Consider the following 23,896-nt stretch of genomic DNA (forward strand, 5'->3'; position numbering starts at 1 on the left):
CTATATTACAATGGACTTTAATATAGGGTTGCCTGACGACCCTTATATACGGGACATGCCCCATATTTGATAATTTTGTCCCCTGTACCTAAATTTTCCCGTATTTAGTTCATTTTCAAATCTCGTAATAAAAATATTTTTTTACTACCTTGTTACGATTCTTAGTTGTAACTTTAAAAGTAACTAGCAGAGATACCCAGCGTTGCTCGGGATTAAAATGGCATAGTTTGTATATATATTACAGTTATATTGAAACAGGTGATGCGGGAAAGTGTAGCATTGACGACAAAACATTTGTGGAGTAAATAGTGGGCTAATTCGACCAAGCCACATGTCATTCGTCCATTTGGAATATTCCAGGCCCTTACTTGTCACTGAAAATTGGGAGTGAGGGGGGTATGTTCCTGCCTTTGCTGATCTTCAAAAAGTCTCATCTCACGTCTGTTTTGAGACTCCACTTGATGTTACAGGAGGAGTTGAACAAAGCATTGCAAGTCAATAACTATTTCTAATATAGGGATTTCTTTGAGGGGTGGTGGTTGTGGTGGGGGTACCACTAACCCTCACCCAATCAGCACCAGTAAGCAACTGGTACTTTATTTATTAAGTCTGAAAGAATAAAAGGCAACGATGACCTCAAAGTAATTTGAACAAGGAAAATAAAGCTCCATGACAAATATTGCAAACATTCTTCCAAAGCTCTCACAAATCTGCCAGCTCATAACTTATAAAATTCTTTCTTCTGTGGGTACAAGGCATGATATTTGGCAAAGGAGATTAGTTAGTTAAATAATCCCCAGTAGATTTCGACAGGATTTAAACTCAAAGCATAGTCAAAATGAACACTGCTAAGCAAAATGTCCATTGCTATAACAATTCAACCATTCTACCACCCAGCTGCAAGTTAATCATAAACAAATGAAATCTTTATTTGGTCACTTGACCTGGAAGAAACAACAGCCAAAATACCCATCCTTTTTAAATAAAGACAGAACACATTAAATACTATAGCCCTAGATTACACCTGAAAAGATGGTGCAGCTATGGCTGGTATGTCTCAGATCACTGGTCTCCTTAATCAGGGTTAATAATGAATAATTTATGTTGATTAGAACAGTCAATTCATCATACACTTCTGATTATTAGAAAATGAAGTGTCTTGATCACAAACGGAACCAGTGACAAGGTATGAAACCAATGTATAATGTAAGTGTAAACTACAACCTAAAATTATTGTTTCCTTTTGCTATCTCTTCCACTATCCCTCTAATGCCTTCTTCTCCTCAGAACAAACAAACTGTATACCACATCCTACATTTTACCTTATATATATATGCTTCTTCTCCAGTCCTCATACCTTTTGTTTTACCCATCCAAAACACTTTCTTAATTCTTCCAACCCAGAATTGTTGTTCTCAACAGCAATCTACACAAAATTCAACTTGAAAGTCAACTGTATCAATCACATCAGTCACAAGGACTGCAAATGTCACTCTTCAAACTAAATAAAACAAACTAATCAAATATTTGCTGTACTGCTGTCTGACTGGTATCTTTTGGTATCTTCCAAGTTTAGACTCACAGGGATGGTTTCCTGGTTTCTGTAGTATATATATTAACCCCCTGGATGGGACACTTAGTCCATTAAAACAAACTAATCAAATATTTGCTGTACTGCTGTCTGACTGGTATCTTTTGGTATCTTCCAAGTTTAGACTCACAGGGATGGTTTCCTGGTTTCTGTAGTATATATATTAACCCCCTGGATGGGACACTTAGTCCATTACAGTATTACTAATTTTTGCCAGCTGAGTGGACTAGTGCAATGTCAAATGAAGTGTTTTGCTCAGGAACACATGCTACCTGGTCCAGGAATTGAAACCACAATCTTACAATCATGTGTCCAACACCCTAACCTCTAAGCTACATGCCTCCACTTTAATTCCTTTACTACTACTTTATTGGAATTTATTTATAATTGACTTTTTGTCAAATTATAATTTTTAGTTTTTTACCACAGTTTAAACATTAAAAAAAATTCAATTTTACTTTTTATACTTTTTGTGTTTTGTTTCAAAAACAATTATTTTTTTACTGTAAAAAGAGCATAGAAAATGTAAGCACAGGAATGATAATATTCTTAAGCAACTGAACCTGGAAAAGTTCAGGATGTAATCTGGTAATATTTAGTGAAAGCATTTGTCCTTACAATATATACATTCCATAATATTTACATTTATTCACATGACGTCTCTACAAACAAGGGATTTATTTAGTCAAGGTTCAATTTTCATCATTACAAGATAACTTTCTGCCTCTCTGTCACACTCCAACCTTTCATCATCTGGCACAAGATCACCTCCTCCAATGCCCTCTCCCCTCTCAAAGATTCCTCAACTTGTAAGTTACTTGGTGACCCTGTCAATGCTGGTAAAGAGCATTCAGTCCACACTGTATAGTGGTTGGCATTTGGAAGTCATCCAGCTGTAAAAACAATGCCAAAACTAATCTTGCCTGTGCTGATGCCACATGAAAAGCACTCAGTCCACTCTGCGGGGTGGTTAATGTTACGAAGAGCATCCAGCCATAAAAAGCATGCCAAAACAGACACAGAAGTCTGATGCAGTTTTCTGCCTGGCCAGCTCCTGTTAAACTATGGTGATGATCATCTGTGAATATGCAGATTCTTTTTTTATTGAATACACCACTGATAGTAGCATATAATTGTCCGTGGGTAAATACTGGAATTGGAAGATACAATCTACATTTCTGTTCTTGACTCTTATTTATCAACATAACTAAAGCAGGTCTTATAGGAAGTTGCAATCCTTTTAGAGTGAATGGTACATCAGTATCAGATGACTGAAGAGAAATGTGAGGAATCATTGGCACTGCTCACTTCAGTGATGTTTGAATAGCTCTTAAAAACATCCATTGTTCAGTTTCCATAGTGTGTTAATAGGTTGATATAAACAAATTGAATGAAATCTTTCTTGGAGTTCACTGTTAAGAAGGGTGGAATCACTATAGAATTTGAGGAAGATGTGTCAGTGTCAGTATATATTTGGAATCCTCCCTTTGCCCAGTTTCAGTAACCAGTTTGCATAGTAATTTAGCTGATTAAATGTAACAAAATCATTGTTGTTCAAACAATTGAGAACTTTCCCATTTGTCTGCATATGCAAAACTTTGCATTCACTCCAAATTGAAAACTTTTTGGTGCATGCAGCACTTAGAGAAAATTATTGATCTCTACAGACCACTGGGAGAATTTTGTTGAAAACTGCCACTGAAGACTAGAAGTTTTCATCGAAGTTGTTCATTGATCATTATACCTTGAAGTGTGTGACTCAAAGCTTCAAGATGTCAGTGGCACTTAGGGACTTTGTCTCTTACCAGTAGCTGTGCATCATACAGAAGGCAAACAGCTGAATCATGAAGGGATGTGACAGGTTGATGCAGATTTTATTGGATAGTGAAGCTTGAAGCAAGAATAAGTAGTCTGTCTGAGTTCCAATAGTGAAACTACAACACCTGATGAAGCTTTAACAAGTGCCATTTGGCCATTTTTATGAACATAGGATAGTAGCAAGTTCAACACTAAAAAGTTCATCTATTCCTCCAGGAACATCTGAGCATCAAGAACTAGTAGGTTACCTTCATTGTTGTCAATTTTTGTTTTGATTGTCTCAGAGAGTCCTCTCTTTGTTATTGAGCATATGTGATCATTGTAATAGGTTTCAGCTGAAAGATCTATTTCATCTTATTTGACAGGTACGTTTTGTTGTTGGTCTGCAGCTGGAAAATCACAATAAACTGTTCAATGCACATATTGAAACAACAGGTTATCCAATATGCACATTGCTGTTAATGATAGCTTCTGTTGCATTTTCAATGGACATTGTTTCTCTTTTGTAATGTAGAAAATCTTGAGTAAGATTGTTGCAAAACATGTTGTATAGATTTTAGAGGCTCAGATGAAGAGCAAAAATGAATTGCAATCAATACATTACTGAGCTAGTATGTAGACTTAGTTGTTGCCATCTGATTTATGCACATTTGCCATTCGCAGTCATTTTTAAAGAGATTCATTACTTGGACGGCATGTTAAAACTTCTGCAGGTTACACAAATCATCAATACTCATAGCTCCAGCTCTGTAATGAAGCAATAGACTTGCAGTGGCTGTGTAGTAGTGTAGTAGGCATGTCTCTGGTAGTCCTTCTGGTCACCTTGTCTTTCTTTGCTAATCCTTATGTATGATGTTCAAGAAAGCTGTAATATAGGCTAATTCTTACTTCAGGATCTTTGGGCTATTTTATAAAAATAAGTTAAGTTTAGTTAATTGAGTTTGTTAAAGGGCATTTTTTGCACTGTTCAGATAAAAAAAAAATTACTTGTTAATTGAGTATGTTATTCTGAAGACATTCTGTGAGAGGATTTTTTTGCTGAAGGGAGAATTTGAAGTTTCCAACATGATCTGGATTATCACAGTTCTCCACAATTTTCATATTTAATGTTCACATCTTGCTGATTTGCATCACTGACATTGAGATGAATTTATTCTTGTTTCTCTTTCTAGTAATATTGTAAAAAAGTTTGTATCTTGGAACATGTATTTAAGTAAAAACGTGACAACTTTGACAGCTATGCACCATTCAGCATTGATCTGAGCTTTGTTATTTTTTAAATAATCAAGAATTATGTGTTGATTATTCACCTTAATGTCCCTATTTCCAACTTTCACATGAACACTAAGACCTCTTTCAGTAGAACATCGCTGATGCAGTGGATCACAGTTGTCATCACTTAACATATGTAAATAGAACTCATGTATCATCCATTTAACACACAAGGCAAAGTTGTACTCAGTTATCTATATGGTCCATGTATCATATACTTCTTTTTCAGCAGAAACAACTTAGTCAATTTTTTGCCATATGTCACAATTGTTGTCTATTACAAAGAGAAAATTATGAAATCTCAATGAAACAAACCTCTTTTCTGGAATTCAGTTGTGTTCACATGGGCCATTGATTTTCCCCAAAACACCTGATTTGAAATCTTGTAGAAGTTGCTGCCACTTCAGTTTGAAGTGGCAGCAACTTGTATCAGCATTGATTTTTTTAAATTTCCTTATGATAGTCATCCTATTTTGGGAGAGTTTTAGATAAATATCATTGGGTTGCTTGCATCTATGTTTGAGAGAATGTATGAATGTATTATCTTCCAGTCTGGACAGCATTACCTGCAATAATTATCTGCCAGACTATTGTACAGGTCTGCTAGTAAGGCCTATTAACTTTCTTTTTGATTAGACTGCATCTCTGCAATCATGATTCATGGTTCTGCAGCTTTCCTGCTCTTCATGTCTTTAATTGCTTTATCTACCATGCTGCTGTCAACCTGAATTGCTGGTCACTCTATAGCAGTATTTTTCAACTGGGGTTCCACAAGAAAGAGATTTTGTGATTGTCATATTACTATGCATGCACAACATATTTTTGGTTATTGTAATATAGACATCATCCTACCTAACCTATTATGTTATCAAAAAAAATATAACAACTGTATATATATATTATAAATATATATATGAGGTTTACCATGTGAACTACAATGAAAAAAATATGAGAAAGATATAGTATATAAATCTTTTGTACAGGGGTTCCTTGAGACATATAATTTATTTTAAGGGTTATGCAAGGGTAAAAAGGTAGAAACACTGCTCTATAAGGCCAGAATGAAATATCCTGTCTTATGCATTCTCCATGCTCAGCAGCATCTAATAATGACACTTCCATATCTACATGCCACCATCACTCTGAATACATATGATATCCCAGTTGTCTCACTCATTACCTTGCAATCTTGAACATTATATGCCAAAGCCTCATGTTGCAGGACATGTGCAAATCTCTTCCCTTCTGCATTACCTTTAATCAAGTATATCTGTTGCCAAGCTGCTCGTCTAGCAATTTGACAATGTTCCCCACTACCACCTTCCTTTCAGATTTCCCAAGCCTGTCTCTTAGTCTTTATTGCTCTACTAGTTATGTTATTCCTGTCACCATATTACTTTTGGTTTGACTGGGACTTTTGCCCCAGCCATGTCTGATCCATAGATTGAAGGAAGTTATTTCATAAAAATTCCCCATTGTCATCTATGCTACAGACATAAATCTTTCTCCCTTGAGTAATATACACCAATTAGTATTTCTCTAAACCTATTCCCAACTGTAGGATCCTTTAGTTTCCATATCTTCTTTCTATCATTTTCTGTTTTTCTATCTACATTGCTCTGAAGTTGTGTAATGCATTATTGACCAGGAAAGGGCTTGGTATTTGCAATAGCCCTTCTATACAATTTCCTGGTAAGAATATAATCTGATTTGTGTTTTTACTAAATTGATAGGTGATTATGTGGCTGGCTGGTTTCTTAGTGTGTGTGTTGCAAATAGATCAGTTGCATCATAGAACTTCTGGTGCCTTTACACTCTCCTCATTTCTTGAACCATACCCATCGCCTCAATGTATGTCACAGAAGCCATCATTGCATCAGTTGACATATCTGTTGAAGTCACCAGCCATGATAATGAAGTCGGTTGTCATTCAGGAAGTCTGTAGAAGGATCGCATAAAAGGACCACTACTACAAGATCCTGTCTGTGAGGCAAGCCTGTTAGTAATTATCACTTCAAGAAAACAATCATTTACAGACTTCAAAATATCGCTAATGAATTAACAAATTCTTCCTTTCGGAAGATTATATCATAACGAATGGACTGAACAGGAGAACAAACTGATTCTCTCTCTATATAAGTAAACAATGGTGTAAATCTGATACCATAAAATTTAGTTTCAAAGAAAGGAAAGGGACAAAATTTACAGTAAATGGAAGGAGGGTGAACTTGGGAAAACTGGCAGAGTAGCAGACTCTCAGCCCTCTAAGTTTATACTGAAACCCTCTCGTGGTTAACTACATTACCTTTAATCTTGCTGAGTCATAAAAACATATACTACTTTGGCCCAAATTAGTCCTGATCAAAGGTGTTTTCCAAGAAGTGCATTATTCAAGGTGTCCTTTTTTTTAATATTAATTTTTATTCTACCTCATTGCATCTTGTATGTGATGAGATACATTTGACAATTTTTTCTAGCAAATAGAGCAACCATTTAGAGGTTCTCTAAATACTAGTTTGTAAAGAAGTTCAAGCCATTGATCATGTTGCTTCCTTAGAGTTTTGTAACTAATAAAAAATAAATTATCTCTAAACAGATTTCCCAAAGCCACCTAGTTTTGTAAACCTGTGGCCAAAACAAAGCAAAACAAAACAAAAAAATTGTTTTAATAATACAAAGAAAACCATTTGTTTTTGATGGTTATTTTTTTCAAATTATGACTTTATTGTTTTCAATTTGGTCTTTATCAATTCTATTCTTGTTTTAAAACTGTCTACAAAGGAAGTTAAAAGACAAAATACTTAGCAAAGTTTATAGAGATGCTACAATGATAGAAAATTGACAAAAGGCAGTAGTACAGGGAGGAGAGGAAAGGAAGGTACCACAAGTTACTTTCAACTAAAATCTCAATTTTTTTCTTTCAAATGATATAAATTTTTTTGTCTTTTTGTCTCTCTAAATTATTCCTTATGTCCATATATCTAAATAAAATGTTGGCAATGTTTTTGAAGCTGATTTTGCATTTTTACAATCACTATCAACAAAAATTCCACTCAACAGAAATTCTAATCACTGTTTATGAATTGACTGCAATAGTATTTTGGCCAATCTTACACATCTTATATGAAAGAATTTTTTTTTTATTATACAACCTGATATAATAATAGCATTTTTTTTTAAGGAAAAATATTATTTCAAATGTAAAATTTCCATTTAGCTTATTGGTAGACTGATTTTAAATAGTTTTCAAATGTCAAATTGCTATTCAAAAACTACAAGAAAATAATGAGAATTAAGTTATTCCATAAATATTCTGAAACTTTGGAACACTAAAAATATACTTATCAAAATGAAAGCTTAATCAAGAAATAATTTCCCTTCAAATGTTTAGTTAAAAATTATTCCTACAAAACAGAAAATGTTATTACATATGCTATATTAACATATCATTGCCAATATTTTCAGTTTTCAATTGTTCAAAAATCACAAAGCTTTTGATATAAAGTTAACCATTTGTTTGCTATCTTGAACATTTACTATAAAAATGAAAATCTTTTATTGAAAAAAACAAATAGTAAGATATATACTCAATTGTTTATGTATAAGTGTATGTTGGGATACAGAAGAATGCAGAACCTCCTTATGTCTATGCCATATGATTAAAAGTTGATAGATACTCACATATATGATTATCACTAAATATTATTTATTACTATAATTGTTTTCTCAAATACATATTTACACCTAGGTTTTTATAAATGTGGAGATAGAAAGATTATGTGAAAAAATTTGCTAAATATGAACAGAACAGTTTGACATGAATTTCTTTTGCTTTCATATTTAATATATTAGGCAAAACCAGTGTTTGTGTGTATGTGTACATATATATATTCAAAGACTATGGGGAGATATGAATGGGTGAAATTTATAATTTCAGTGAATACTGTCATTCATTTGTTAAGAATAGATGAATTATCTAAAAACGTAAACATTCAGTTTCTAAATGAGAAGGGCAAGTATTTGCACTTTTCCAAGTGTAACAACCTTTTAAGTAAGCCAACAATCATTAATGTAAACCCAATGACAAATTGCTTATTTTCACAAAATTATTTTGCTTGTTGCTGTCAATGCACCAAAGCAGTGGTTTTATTTTCAATAACAAATATATTCTATTTAATCTTGTAGCATCCTAATTATCAAATTAATATAATTTGTTGTAGTTGGAATTAAAACTTTTGGAACAAGAGTCCCTTATGTATGAAATACACAAACAGATACAAATACAAATGAGATTACATTCAAGCACATATTTGCTGTACATAATATACATGCTAAAATGTATGAGTGTGTTCATTTGAGTACACATTTTCACTTTGTAATAACTAGGCACACATGAATACATGTACGTATGTATACAAAATAGATGGTGTTATATATAAGGTAATGAAGGCATGGAATTGATTCAAGTAACTAAATGATAGACACTGTCAAAACAAAAAATTAATTTTCTTTAGGGACTACAAAGAAACTTCTGATGTTAGCCAAATAAAAATCTTGTAATCCTTTGATCGAGAAAGCCCTTTCCAAACATTCATTTAATTTTTTTTTTTTTATATATAATTCATTTACATCTCTAATGCCCTTGGAAAATATATGAACACTACCACTTCCCAGTTCTATAACTTCAACTATATATTACCATCATTGCAACAAAGAAAATTTATCAGAATGTGTGTAAATTCTTACTACTAATTCAGTTGTTTTTGATCTGAAGGCAATTTACATGATCATTAAACTACTACAAGTTGGTATGTGCAAGTTAATTTATTTATTTGCTATAGACAATTTAAAATTATAACCAAAAATCAATAAGATTCAATTAAAAGATCAAGAAGACATATGCAGTTTTGTTTTGTTTTTCGTTTTATTGGAAGAGGGGGGAGGGGTATATTAAAACACAAGCCTTCAATCTGGACAGTCGCATTTGAGAATTACTAATATATTAACAGCAACTGTTAATTAACTGTGAGTGAAGAAAGACTATATGCAAACATTACAGAATATAGGACACTGACTATTTGAATGAGAAAGTTTCTGAAAAGATATCATCTTCCCATAAAAAAAATCTATATTACTTAGGTATTTTAATTTCATTTATTATTTATTTTTGGATGCTAGAAGAGCCAAGCAGCAAAAAGAAATATAATCAACAAAACAGAGAAATAAAAAAGTTAGTTAACAAGCTTAAACAAATTTAAGCTGAATGTTCAATAAAACCTTGAAAGTGTTTAAAGTTAATTACCATAAGCATTTGGCACATAACTTTTTTTTTTGCTTATAATGTTTCCAAAAACTAAGGTTCAGCTTGCTCATGAAAAACAGTGAATCTGATGAAAAAAATTATTTTTTTCTAAAACCTAAACTAGAAATTTTCCAAAACATTCATTTACAGATAACCTGACAGACATGGTAGTTCTAATTTTTTTCTTTTTTTGATCCTTTTGTTTACTACTGTGAAAATTTTTGGAAATACAGAGATTATTACAAATAGCTAAGGAAACGTTTATTGGTACATCATCGTTGAAAAGATATTTGTAAACCTAAAAGAAAAAATTTTCTGAATAAATTTAGGGGGAAAAAAAAAACAAAAACAATGAGAATACTTTGTTTCAAGTTCAGCTAAAGTAAATTGTCCTAATAAAGGTGTAAGACTTTATTAGCAAAACTTGCTCAGAATATTCAAATACGCTTTTTAACTCATATTTTTTTTGTTTTAGATGCTGTTTAAGATACAATAATTTGTATTAATTACTAGTTTTTTGATTCTTGGAATTACAGTGTCAGTGAAGACATGCTCACAGCAGTGATAGTGTTGTTAGATTGGTTACTAAAAAGTTTCTGAGCAGTTATGTAGTTCCCCGGATAGTGCCTAAACACCGTTGCTGAAAACAAAAACAAAATTTAAAGATGTTAATGAACAATAATCAAGATAGTACAATGTATAAAAAAATTAATGACAGTGGCTGAAATATATGTCAAAAGCTCCTTGCCAAAACACCTGCCACCAATCTTGACAACTCGGTACATTTACAATTTATCTATTACAAACTTCTCTGGTACTCTCTCTCTCTCTCTCTCTCTCTCTCTCTCTCTTTAAAGGCAGCTAAAATGGTGGCTAACATACTAAGGTCCCTCTCCCTATCTTCATAACAGTGACAAACTTTTTGCCAGGCCATTTTGGAGTACCATTGCAAGCTTCCTTGGTAACTAAGTTTCATCAACCATTATAGAGACATGGTTGCTAGCTGTAATGAAGGTGAGCCATCTAAGAAATTAAGCACGCCAAACATACACAATAGTATACACAAAAAGGAATTTGTCTCAGTTGTACAAGGATGATATGGAGTCCACAAGCTGCAGCAGTGGCAATTTATCTAAGAGAGCAGTATCTCTGAATGCAAACTGATATGGAAGGGATATGTTATCCCTGGCAGTTACATGATAAACTGTATCCCCTGTTCATGCCGAAAAGTGGCTGGCCCAGCAATAACAAGGGTATCAAACCATCAAAAATCATGTCACACACACACACGAACAAAACAAAAAAACAAACAAGCAATAGCAGCAGTAGTGGTCAGTTGGTATGTCAGATAATGAAGGACTGTGAGAGACTTGTCAAACTCAGCATAGAAAAACAGACCCATGAAAATATTTCTCTCTCTCTCATTCCATGCTTCTAAATAAATGAGGATTTATAAATATTCAATATAAAAAACAAATACTACCAATTTGGAAATAACATAGCCCTTTCTTTGGTGATAAATTTTGATAAAAAAAAATATCAAACTACATCTCACTAATAATATTTTCAGTGTTTAATGGCCCAGTGGTTAGGGCAGCGGACTCGCGGTCATAGGATTGCGGTTTTGATTCCCAGACCGGGCGTTGTTGAGCGAAAACACCTAAAGCTCTACGAGGCTCCGGTAGGGGATGGTGGCGAACCCTACTGTACTCTTTCACCACAACTTTCTCTCACTCTTACTTCCTGTTTCTGTTGTACCTGTAATTCAAAGGGTCAGCCTTGTCACACTGTGTCATGCTGAATATCACAGAGAACTACGTTAAGGGTACACGTGTCTGTAGAGTGCTCAGCCACTTGCACGTTAATTTCACGAGCAGGCTGTTCCGTTGATCGGATCAACTGGAACCCTCGACGTCGTAAGCGACGGAGTGCCAACAACAGCAACAATTAAGGAGAAATGGTTATAATTCTGATAAATGAAGACTGTGGAAAATAAGATATTTCAAAAATGTTTACATCCTTTCTCTCTCTCTCTCTGAAAATTTAAACAAAATGAAAATCATCTTAATGAAACTTAAAAAACAAAAAAAAAAATTTTTTCAAAAAATTGTTTTCAAAATAATACAGAAACTGATATAATCCCTATTTTAGTAGATCAAAAAATGATACCAGATGTTTGATTTTCTCAAGACAAATTGTGCCTTTAAAAAAACATCGCATTATACTTACTTTATCTAAATCTTCCTTCGTCTTTTCCTCAAGTGATCGTATATCCTCTAAAGTCATGCCAAACCAATAGTCAGTCCAACAAAATACCTGACGATGAAAATTAGTGAAAATTCGTTTCTCTTGCTGCAAAAAAAAAAAAAAAAAAAAAAAAAAAAGAAAGAAAGAAAGGAAAAGGTTATTAAAATCTTTCTATATCAATGTAAATTATTTATTTGAGTAGTTTAACAATTTGCATTAAACAACGCCTTACAATCCATCTTTCTAAATGATCTTTACATGATCTTAATATATAAACAGAAAAGGACTGCAAAACGTGAGACACTGATGAAGCAGAACCATCCAATTCATGCTAGTATGGTAAAACGGACGTCTGATGATAATTAGAGTTATAGTCGGATATAATTTGCACCTTTTTTCCCTGAAATCTTCAACTAAAGTTGGGGGTGCGACTTATAATTCTTTTATTCTTTTTCTTGTTTCAGTCATTTGACTGCGGCCATACTGGAGCACCGCCTTTAGTCGAATCAAATCGACCCCAGGACTTATTCTTTGTAAGCCTAGTACTTATTCTATCGGTCTCTTTTTGCCGAACCGCTAAGTTACGGGGGACTTAAACACAGATACACAACATATACACACATACATATATACAACGGGCTTCTTTCAGTTTCCATCTACCAAATCCACTGACAAGGCTTTGGTCGGCCTGAGGCTATAGCAGAAGACACTTGCTCAAGGTGCCACACAGTGGGACTGAACCCGGAATCATGTGGTTGGTAAGCAAGCTACTTACCACACAGCCACTCCTGCACCTATAAGTGCATCCTATAAAAAAATCTTCAAGTATTTTCTAGGTACAAGCCATGTCTGAAGTTCTGACACATGGAATAACCAAGAAAAGCTAAATCGCTAATTCCAAAGCCAAGAAGTACATGGAAAACGATTTTTATATATTTCTTTACTTCTGTTAGTATGAAATAAACAATTAATTAAAAAGAAAAAAAAGAAGTTTAATGCTTGTTTGTTTTGTACTATCCTTGTCTTTCTTTAATTTGACACAATGTTATTTGTTAACATGAAGAGAAAGAGCAATTTGTAGGACATCACTTTCATTGAATACACAAAGTCGCATTCGAATCAAGCTGCAAAACAGTCGCTGCAACATAGTCGGGTCAATGATGAAATTCCCGATCTGAATCTTATAAGTTAGGGGTGCGTCTTATAGACGAGGGTGTTTTATAGTCGAGTACATACAGTACATATTCACTGGAATAACATTTAGTTGTAAAACATACACCCCAACCCTATTTGTACACATACAATGTTACAATAAACTGAGTGGAATACATACTAAGGACCAGCAAAATAGTGTCAAATGTCACCAAGTAGATACGTGAAAAAATCTGTTAAATACATACATTTGTATGAAAAAATAACATTGTAAATAATTGTTTAAAGTAATAGAAATATTTAATAAAAGAATTAATATGAATTATAATGTTGATGGTTTGCAGTTTTTGAAACAACTCTCTAAAAAAATGTCCTTGTATGTTGGACAAACTGATTCTGTGATTTTATTTGTTTCCCTATATCAAAATGCTCATGTCTATCTCATTTTACCTAAAATATTTGGAGTAACGTTTAACTAAATATCTATGAAATTATATCCCATTACATGAATTATAATCAACACCATAAGATAATTTAACCAAAATTTGAAATTGGTTTAAGAAATTTTGGAGTACAAAACTACTTACCCCTTGGATAAATTTTTCTATTTGTGTTTGTAATCCCATCCATGCAAAGTTTACGGACACTAATTTATAACAGGTCATAATAGGGTCAGCTTCATCCTAAAAAAAAGAAAAAATTATCAATTTTAAATAGTAAGACTACAAACAGCTGTGAATGTACAAAATTAAAATTATAGATATGTTATCATAGGTAATTTAATTAGAACTGGAGATTGTATTTAAGGTGCAGAGCAAATGGAAGAAACTGGAAAGTTTTGTTTTTACATATAATCATGCAAAGTAAATGTCATCAGTAACAACAGAAAAAAATGGAACTGTATTACGTACTTCTTGAATTTTAGAAACAAGTGATCTGAGAAAGTGAATAGGTTTTACAGACATATAAATTTTTAAATTTAATTGAAACACCTAACGGGTGTATTTTGGTTAGAAATATAATAATGAAAAGGTTAATAATTAGCCAGACACTGACATCATCTTTATGACTAGTAATTATTTCAATCATGAAGAAAACTGAAAATAGCTTTTCCTATGTTTTGAGCTTTCCACCAATTTTGCAAAGTATCAACTTGAGTAAAAAGTAAGCAACATTTTGAAACATAAAAAATTTGTACCGGATTTTAGCAGCTTTGAATTTTTTAAAACATTTTTTTGCAATTGTCTGATAATACAGACACAGACTTGCCCAAATGCATCAATAAATTAACATTGATAATTTTTTCACCGTTGTTAGTCATCTGAAATGGAACTGTCAAAGCGCGATGTTTGAGCAATTTTGCTATTCAACTTCAAAAAAGGATGTAAAGCAGCTGAAATTGCTCGCGAACGTTTGGTGAGGAAATTACCAGCGAGTGGTCAGGTTGAAAATGGTTTAAACGATTTTGCAGTGGAGACCTAAGCCTTAAAAATCATGAGCATAGCGGACGCCCATTTGTCATTGATGACAGTTAATTAAAGACCATCATTGAGAAAGATCCACGTAAAACCACTCGAAAACTGGCAAAAGAACTTCAAGTTAGCCAGAAAACTGCCTGCAACCATTTGCATGTGATCAGAAAATCAAAAAAAGCTCGACAAATAGGTACCACACAATTTGAATGAAAATCAGAAAATGCACAGATATGAAATTTGCTCATCGCTTCTTCTCCATAACCAGATTGATCCATTTCTCAACTGTGTTTCAACTTGCAATGAAAACTGGATTCTGTACAATAATAAAAAAACGTTCTTCACAGTGGTTGGACCAAAATGAAGCACTGAAAAACTTTCCTAAACCGGAGTTCTTCAAAAAGAAGGTTATGGTGACTATTTGGTGGTGTACTGCTGGACTCATCCACTATAGCTTCTTAAAACCCAGAAAATCCATTACTGCAGAAACATTGCCATGAAATTGCCAAAATGAACGAAAAACTGCAACTCAGCTGTCCCAGACTAGTCAACAGAAGTGGGCCAATCATTCTTCATGACAATGCTCAACCACAAGTTTCACTAATGACGCTCCAGAAGTTGAGAGTACTTGGCTACAAAGTACTCAACCAGCTTAATCCTCAGACCTTTCTCCTACCGACTACCACTTTTTCAAGCACCTTGATAGTTTCCTGTGAGAGAAGGAGTTCAAAAATCAAACCAATGCTGAAAGTGCATTCAAAGAGTTCATCAGTTCCAGAACTCCAGATTTTTATGTTACCAGAATAAAAAAACTTGTAACGTTTTTGGCAAAAATGTGCTGATACTTTGATGAATAAAATTTCCGCATTGTTGAAATATATTGTGATGAATTTCATGTTTCAAAACATTGCTTACATTTTACTGAGCCTGATAGAATAAAATACAGAGGCACATATTGAATAATTCAAATGAAATATTTACCATCCATTTGCCTAACAAAGGTCCCCGACCAGTCTTTTCAGACTTATATGTTGTTGGATCTTCTTCTTTCTTGTAGTCCTGGTAAAATAGAATCAATAATTATGAAATTTTAAAAAGCTGAATTTTGAAACAAAAAATACAATTCAACTTTTGCTGATGTACTGGGTCATCCCATAAATACTGTGGCTTTTTCTACTGTATGAACTAAAAGTTGGAGGGGGGACAGGACAATCTCCCTGCATAAACTAGTTATAAAAGCAGGTAGAAATTTTACCTTGGTTTTATTCTTAGTGCATGTTTTGAAGAGTGCAGTTCGATTTTAACAGTTATTTTTTCAAAGCTATAATGGAAGTGGTTAAGGAGCATATTCTGCATATTTTGCTTTATAAGTTCATCATAGTCCTCCAGGCAATAACACAGGAATTCAAGACAGGATGCCCCGGAGAGCTTCTCTATGCTGATGACCTTGCTCTAGTAGCTGAGCCACTATCAGAACTAGAGAAGTTTCAGGTGTGGAAGCAAGGTATAGAATCAAAGGGCTTTAGAGTCAATCTAACAAAAACCAAAATCTTAATAAGTAGGAAGGCAGATAAATCACAAATCCCTTCAGGTAAATGGCCCTGCTTGATCTGTAGAAAAGGTATAGGCAGAAACTCCATAAGATGTACCTGGTGTAAGCTATGGACATATAAGAGGTGCAGCAATATCAAAGGAAGGCTAACTGGGAAGATAGTTTTTGTGTGTGGCAAATGCTCAGGAGCAATAAACACTGAAAATGTGCAGAAAACAGTTTCTGTCACATGCCAAGGAGAAAAACTAGAAGTAGTTGATAGTCTCCATTACCTAGGTGACCAAGTCAGTAGCGGGGGTGGATGCTCTGAGAGTGTAGCTGCTAGAATAAGAATAGCTTGGGCAAAGTTCAGAGACCTCCTACTTCTGCATGTAACAAAGGCCCTCTCACTCAGAATAAAAGGTAGATTGTATGACATGTGTGTGAACAGCCATGCTACATGGCAGTGAAACATGGGCCGTGACTGCTGAAGACAAGTGTAAGCTTGCAAGAAATTAAGCTAGTATGCTCCGCTGGATGTGTAATGTCAGTGTACATACACAACTGACTGTAAGTGCCCTGAGAACAAAGCTGGACATAAGAAATATCAGAAGTGGTGTGCAAAAGAGACAACTGCACTGGTATGGTCAAGTGTTGTGTATGGATGAGGACAGCTGTGTGAAAAACTGTCACACCCTAGTAGTATAGGGAACCTGTGGAAGAAGTAGACCCAGGAAAACCTGGGATGAGGTGAAGTACGACCTTCGAAAGTTGAGCCTCACGGAGGCGATGATGAGTGACCGAGACCTTTGGAGATATGTTGTGCTTGAGAAAACCTGGCAAGCCAAGTGAGACCGTAACCGTGGCCCATACCAGTGCAAAATAACCAGCCCATTTAAGTGTACCTTTCAATCATTGGGCAATAAACTGTGCTTGTGAAGACCTGTTGAGTCAAGTGAAGTCATTGATGTGGATGATGCCAGTACCGCCTGACTGGCACCCGTACCAGTGGTACGTAAAAAGCACCATTCAAGTGTGGTCAATGCCAGTGCAGCCTCACCGGTCCCGTGCCAGTGACACGTAAAAAGTACCATTCAAGTGTGGTCAATGCCAATAAGTATAAGCTAGTGTCAACGGTGGTTCCAGAAATTCCAAGCTGGAAACTACAGCCTAGAAGATGAGCCTCACCCTGGAAGATCTGTAGAGCTCCAGTGAGGACATCCTGCAAACCCTGGTGGAACAAAATCCTATTGTAACTGTTGAGGAACTAACAGAGAGGCTTGGACTTGGACATTCAACCATTCATTGACACTTGCATACCATTGGAAAAGTCAGCAAATTGGGTTCTTCACAAAGTTTCCGAGTCTAATCATGTGCAGAGAGTGAATGTGTGCTCTTCTTTGCTGTCACATCTCACAAATGAACCTTTTTTGGACCAAATAGTGACTGCTAACGAGAAATGGGTTCACTATAAAAATATCAAGCACCGAAGACAGTGGGTAGAGAAAGGAGAAACACCAGCATCCCAAGCAAAAGAAGGTCTTTACCCGCATAAGGTGTTGTTATCTGTTTGGTGGGATATGAAAGGTTTAGTCCACTTTGAACTTTTAAACCCAAACGAAACAATAACGAAGGAGATCTACTGTGAGCTGCTTAAGTCAGTGCTAGAAGAAAAACGACCATCTTTGGTTTCAGGATGAAAGGTGTTCTTCCATCAGGATAATGCTTAGCCACGTACAGTGAGGATGACATTCCAAAGGCTGGAGCAGTTTGAATGGGAAACGATGCCCCACTCACCATATTTGCCAGACATTTCTCCATCTGACTATCATTTGTTAGGCAAACTTCAAAATCATTTGGACGGAAAAAATTTGAATTCTGTAGACAAGGTCAGGACAGTACTTAAGGAGTACTTTTCATCATGGATAAGTGAATTTTGGAAGAGGGGCCTTGCAAGTCTACCAGATAGATGGGAGAAGATTGTAGAAAATGAAGGAGAGTATATTTTACATTAAAAAAAAAACTTTTGAAAAATAAAAGTATTAAAAAAAGAACCGCATTATTTATGGGATGACCCAATACAAAGAAACCTCAAATTTCTAACTTGTCTTCTACAGCTACTATGCAAAGGCATTCACACACACTTGTGAATATTAAGTAGTTACTTAAACTAACTAAAATATCTTTGTTGTTATGGATTTGAATTTGAATTTTTTTACATTTTGAATAATACGCATAAAAAATTTTATAGTGGAGAGATAGAAAATATATGTAGATGATTAAACAGCTATAGCTAAATGAGAACAGGTAATAGTACTTGAATGTCAAAATGGAGGCAGCTAAACACTTAAAACATAAGATTAAGAAAGAAATTCATTTTAATAAATGAAAGTGCACCTATATTGATAAAACATTACTTTACACAGTTTATTCTGAGCACGTTTTATATATCTTCTAAAGATTGTCAGGCACATAATCATTATAAAGGTATATACATAGGCTTGATAAAAAGAAAAAAAACGTGGTATAGCTGTATTAATTCTGAAGTTGATTTTAATCAATATATTTACAAGAAACAATGGATCTATTTGTTAATGACAAAACCACAATGTTCAAGTTCCATCTAGTATGTACATGAAAATATGCCATGACTTAAAAATGCTGATACAAGATCACATTTTTCAAGATGTCCATTATCCAGACAATCTTTTGTTGGACATACATCAATACATTGACTTAATTATAGCAATGATATATTAATCCATTAAGTTTACCACATTAAAGTTTTACTCTGCTGTAGCGGCAATGTATATAATGAAGCACAAAAGTTAGTAGATAACATTTGTCACTATAATAAAAAGAAATACTACTAAGGACTCAAAAAATGTACTTACCTTAGAAGAAACAACAGAGTTGTTAGCAATATCAATCATAACAACAGCCCTACTTTTTAAATGTTCAGGTGAAAGACTGTGAGCCTGAAATGGAAATAATTTATATGACCTATTAGACAAAAATAAAGAAATATCAAAATGAAAAATAGAGAGAAATGTAAAAGCAGAATATACAAATTTGACACAAATGTATTGAAGAGAAAAATCAGTGTGAACAGTAAGTATGTACACAGGTGGAATATGAAATGGGGAGGGCAGCACCTAACAGTCTCACAAGGAATAACAAAGCAAAAGTTCAGATGCACAAGTATTAAACAATATGTGCAACCTTAAAGGTTTTGTTAACTAAGATTTTGTTTTGATTGTTCAACTTCCTAAACAGACTGCATTCATTAAGTTGTGGCACAATCCCCCTGCCCCTCCACAAGTTTTACAATTCACTAGAAGCAACCCATCTATTTGCCTCATCCCTTATCGTCTGAGGTAGTTTGATGGCTTGTCTCTGTTATGGGAAAGGGTCACCATCACAGCACTAAGTAGGTGGGAGATCTAGCTACTGAAATATTTACTCCATATTGCTGAACCTCGTGGCTGTAGAGTAACAGCAGTCATTATAAGAGTCTATGGCAGCTGCAGTTGTCTGCATGACTATTAGCAGTTCAGCAAAAAAACATTCCCATGACTGAATTATCTCTACACACGTTCATAAAAGTTTGTGCATCAGCAAATCACCACTGCAAGCTTGGATACTGACTATCACGCAGACAATAAAATAGATGGTGATAGGAATGGTATCACCATAGATAAAAAAAATCAAAATTACACAAGAAATATATATATATATATATATATATATATTGAAAACCCTAACTGTGTATACAAGACTAGTTCTCATGATGTAAAAGGGGATGGCCATGTGATACTATCACTCAACCATCAATACCTAATGCATCAACTCTCTTCTTTTCAGATACAGAAAACAAATCATCACTCAATCACCATCCACCAGAAACTAACACCTCCCTGTCAGGTGAAAAACTTTGGTGCTTTCAGAATCAACAATTTCATGATGGAAGCTAGAGACTGAGAGATTGTAGAGATGCTAGAGAGAAGCATGACAACAACTTTTTCAAGAGTAGTGAGGATGTACACCCAGAGCCAGGCTATTAGCTTCATCATCATCATCATCATCGCTTAACGTCCGCCTTCCATGCTAGCATGGGTTGGACGATTTGACTGAGGACTGGTGAAACCGGATGGCAACACCAGGCTCCAATCTAATTTGGCAGAGTTTCTACAGCTGGATGCCCTTCCTAACGCCAACCACTCAGAGAGTGTAGTGGGTGCTTTTACGTGTCACCCGCACGAAAACAGCCACGCTCGAAATGGTGTCTTTTATGTGCCACCCGCACAAGAGCCAGCCCAGGGGCACTGGCAACGATCTCGCTCGAAAACCCTACAAGGCCAGTCAGGCGGTATATATATATATATATATATATATATATATATATATATATATATATATATGTCTGTCTGTACGTATTGTCGTCGTCGTTTAACGTCCGCTTTCCATGCTAGCATGGGTTGGACGATTTGACTGAGGACTGGTGAAACCAGATGGCTACACCAGGCTCCAATCTCATTTGGCAGTGTTTCTGTGAAATTTAGGATTTCTTCATTTCTGTGAATCAATTTTGATGAAACTTTTCCCAGCAGGTTTGCATGCTATGGTAACACCATTGTTATGTTTTCATTATTCTGTGTAACACCCTTTCTTTTTTATTTCAAATTTTTCAGTTTTTGGGGAAACATTCTAATAGCATCTCTTCTCTCTAAGAACAATGGGACGTGGAAAAGGCCTTAACAATGATGAAAAGTCTGTCATCATCAAGGAAAGTGCTAAAGGAACTTCTCTTTATGTCATTGTGGAGAAGTTAGGTCGTCAAGTGGACATGGCTAGATGATTCTTGAAGGATCCTTTGCCAAGGAAGAAACAATCTGATTGTGGGACCTCCAAGACTGTGACAGCTATGGATATAAGGAGTACTGGCTGCAAGTTACATAGGAAACCTGGATAAAGAAGCAAAACCATTTTCACTGCCTCCAGACTTCCTCGTACTGAAAACCCACCAGAAATCGCATCCTCGGGATAACAGCTTCCATGCAAAAACCCCTGCAGCTTCCTCCTTTAATGCTCTGTCACAAGCGTTTGACACTTCAATGGACCCAAAAGTACATGACGTTAGACATGAGTTGTGTTCTGTCCACTGCTGAAACCAGGGCAACTCTTGACAGACCTGACAGTTAGGCAAATGGTTGGGTCTATTTTGGAGATGAGCATCACCAATGTTTACGACGTCAACAACAGGGAGGAGGAGTCATGTTGTGGGCTGGTATCATTGGGGATAGACTTGTTGTGACCACAGCTGCCTACTGCAATCTTCTGCAGGATGTTTTGAATTTCTGGCTAGATGACATACTGCTATCATTTCTAAGGAATCTCGTATTCATGCATGACAACGCTCCCTCTTAGGACCACACAAACATTACTAGGGTTTTACAGCATACAAAGTGAAAGGTTGATGGTGTGGCCACCAGCATCTCCGGATCTCAACCCTACTGAAAATCTTTGGTCCCTCATTAAACAAGATGTTTATGCTGATGGATGCCAATTTATATCGAAAGACGTTTTATGGGTGACCATCAAAGCTGAAGAGGCAGTCCAACCTGCTACTATTAAGAAACTGAGAGATTCCGTGACTAATAGGGTTTTTGAAGTTATCCGTCAAAATGGTGCTCATGTGGCTAAATAATTCATTATGTTAATAAATGTTATAATATTATTATGGTTTTCTGTTAAATATATACTCAATGTATGTTTAATATGTATCATTACCCTTCATTTTCTGAAAAAAAAAAAAAAAGTCTAGATGGGCTATTTTCATTCAAAAGCTATTAGCGTGATTCACCCAAAAACTGAAGAATCTGAAATAAAAAAGAAAGGATGTTACACGAATAATGAAAACATAACAATGGTGTTACCATAGAGTGCAAACCAGCTGGGAAAAGTTTTATCAAAATTGATTCACAGAAATGAAGAAATCCTAAATTTCACTCCTAAGCCATTAGTATGGTTCTGGGTGTATATGGGCATACAATGCTAAGCAGCAGCATCATGCGCACCAGATACTTTCTTAAGAATTAGGACAGCTTAGAATACAACAGTCATAATTGAGAAGGATGTTGAATATAGTAAAAGTATGACACAGACTCAGTGCTAGAAGTAGCTATCAATATAGTCGTAGCTTAAGGGATGTAAAATGCTGTCACTATAATGCACCAATGTTCATAGAGCATACTGGAGTAACACTAGCCTATCTTGATTTTGATACTTGCTGTAAATTTGATCTTATCTGTATTCTAGAAGTACCAGATTTACCTGATGAACTACATAAGTTGTCCATACTTGATTCACCAGAAGCAAAATGTTTCAGAAAAAACATTTAGAGGTTCAACACTTATGACCATGTTTAGCAGGAAAGCAAACGATGCTACAGTTGCTCAAAGTCTTTTCTACATACAGAATTCATAGAGTTGATTATAGATTTTCTGAAGTACCAAAAGATACTGTTACTGATGCACCATCCTATTTGCAAACTTACTTCTACCATCTTAAAGAACAGATAATAGAACAGAAAATCTTGAAGTTGTAACTCTCAATACACATTTTTCAGTTGAAGATTTTTCCATCAACACTTATTTGCAATCATTCCTGTTTGTTCATGAACAAATTAATGCAGACATATACTAGAAAACGTTTCTATTGGATTACATGGTAAAAGACAACCAGATGGTGAACAGTGCAGAAACTATAACTTGTCTACATACAACTGATATCTGATGATGAATGATAAAGAAATTCATCAAAAGTGGTAGAATGTTGGTAAGCAAGTTCCAATCAGAGAACAATCAACACAGTCTTCGAATATATAGTGACCGTCACCAAGCCAATGACCTCATGACGTAACCATGTTTTTTCGCTGGTGGCTTACATGGATGAAATTACCTTACACTAAAGCAATGGAAAAGTGACATATCTCCAATTTCATTATATTTGGATAAAGGAGAAAGCTGAGGTGGATAATATATTGTACTACAGATACAATCTATTTCAACTGTTTTGTGTAGACCAGTATACCAAAGTCCAATCTGCTTCTTTGCAGTATGTTCAAAATATACCAACATGCCCTACAAGCAGATGTGTGTAATAGTCTGGGAAATATAACCATTGCAGATCAGAAAGGAAAACAATAAATTCTCCCAAACACAGGCAAACCAAACACATTTACAGGCAAAGCACTACTAAGATTGGATAGCTGACTATCATAAGGTAATTTGGAAAACCAACATTCCCTATAAGGCCTACTTTTGTTAAGTTGACAAATAAGCATCAAGAATAAAGTTTAGAAGTTAATAATTGTATCTTCCAACTCCAGTGTTCTGACACAGACAAACACGTTGCTTTCAGAAAAACGAATGATCCAACAAAACAGAGTGTTTACAAATCAAAGCAAATCCAACCACAAAGCCAGAAAGTCACATTATAATGATGAATAT

The 23,896-nt window shown here is 34.9% G+C and overlaps 1 protein-coding gene across 2 annotated transcripts in view; it reads right to left on the reverse strand.

Annotated features, from left to right (window-relative positions):
- Positions 1 to 7,367: 7,367 nt before the first annotated feature.
- The window catches only part of LOC106873653 (phosphatidylinositol transfer protein alpha isoform), a 70,843-nt gene continuing 54,314 nt past the window's right edge, over positions 7,368 to 23,896 (reverse strand). For both annotated transcript variants that reach the window (XM_014921106.3, XM_089353822.1), the window contains exons 6-10: positions 19,280 to 19,363; positions 15,836 to 15,913; positions 13,970 to 14,065; positions 12,213 to 12,335; positions 7,368 to 10,623 (exon numbers count right to left, since the gene is read on the reverse strand). In XM_014921106.3, the coding sequence (XP_014776592.1) occupies positions 10,588 to 10,623; positions 12,213 to 12,335; positions 13,970 to 14,065; positions 15,836 to 15,913; positions 19,280 to 19,363 (417 nt within the window). In that variant the 3' untranslated portion in view covers positions 7,368 to 10,587. The remainder of the gene's footprint in view (positions 10,624 to 12,212; positions 12,336 to 13,969; positions 14,066 to 15,835; positions 15,914 to 19,279; positions 19,364 to 23,896) is intronic.

Source organism: Octopus bimaculoides, chromosome 6 (assembly GCF_046866305.1).
Source record: "Octopus bimaculoides isolate indiv1 chromosome 6, ASM4686630v1, whole genome shotgun sequence".
Classification (NCBI taxonomy): Eukaryota; Metazoa; Mollusca; class Cephalopoda; order Octopoda; family Octopodidae; genus Octopus; species Octopus bimaculoides.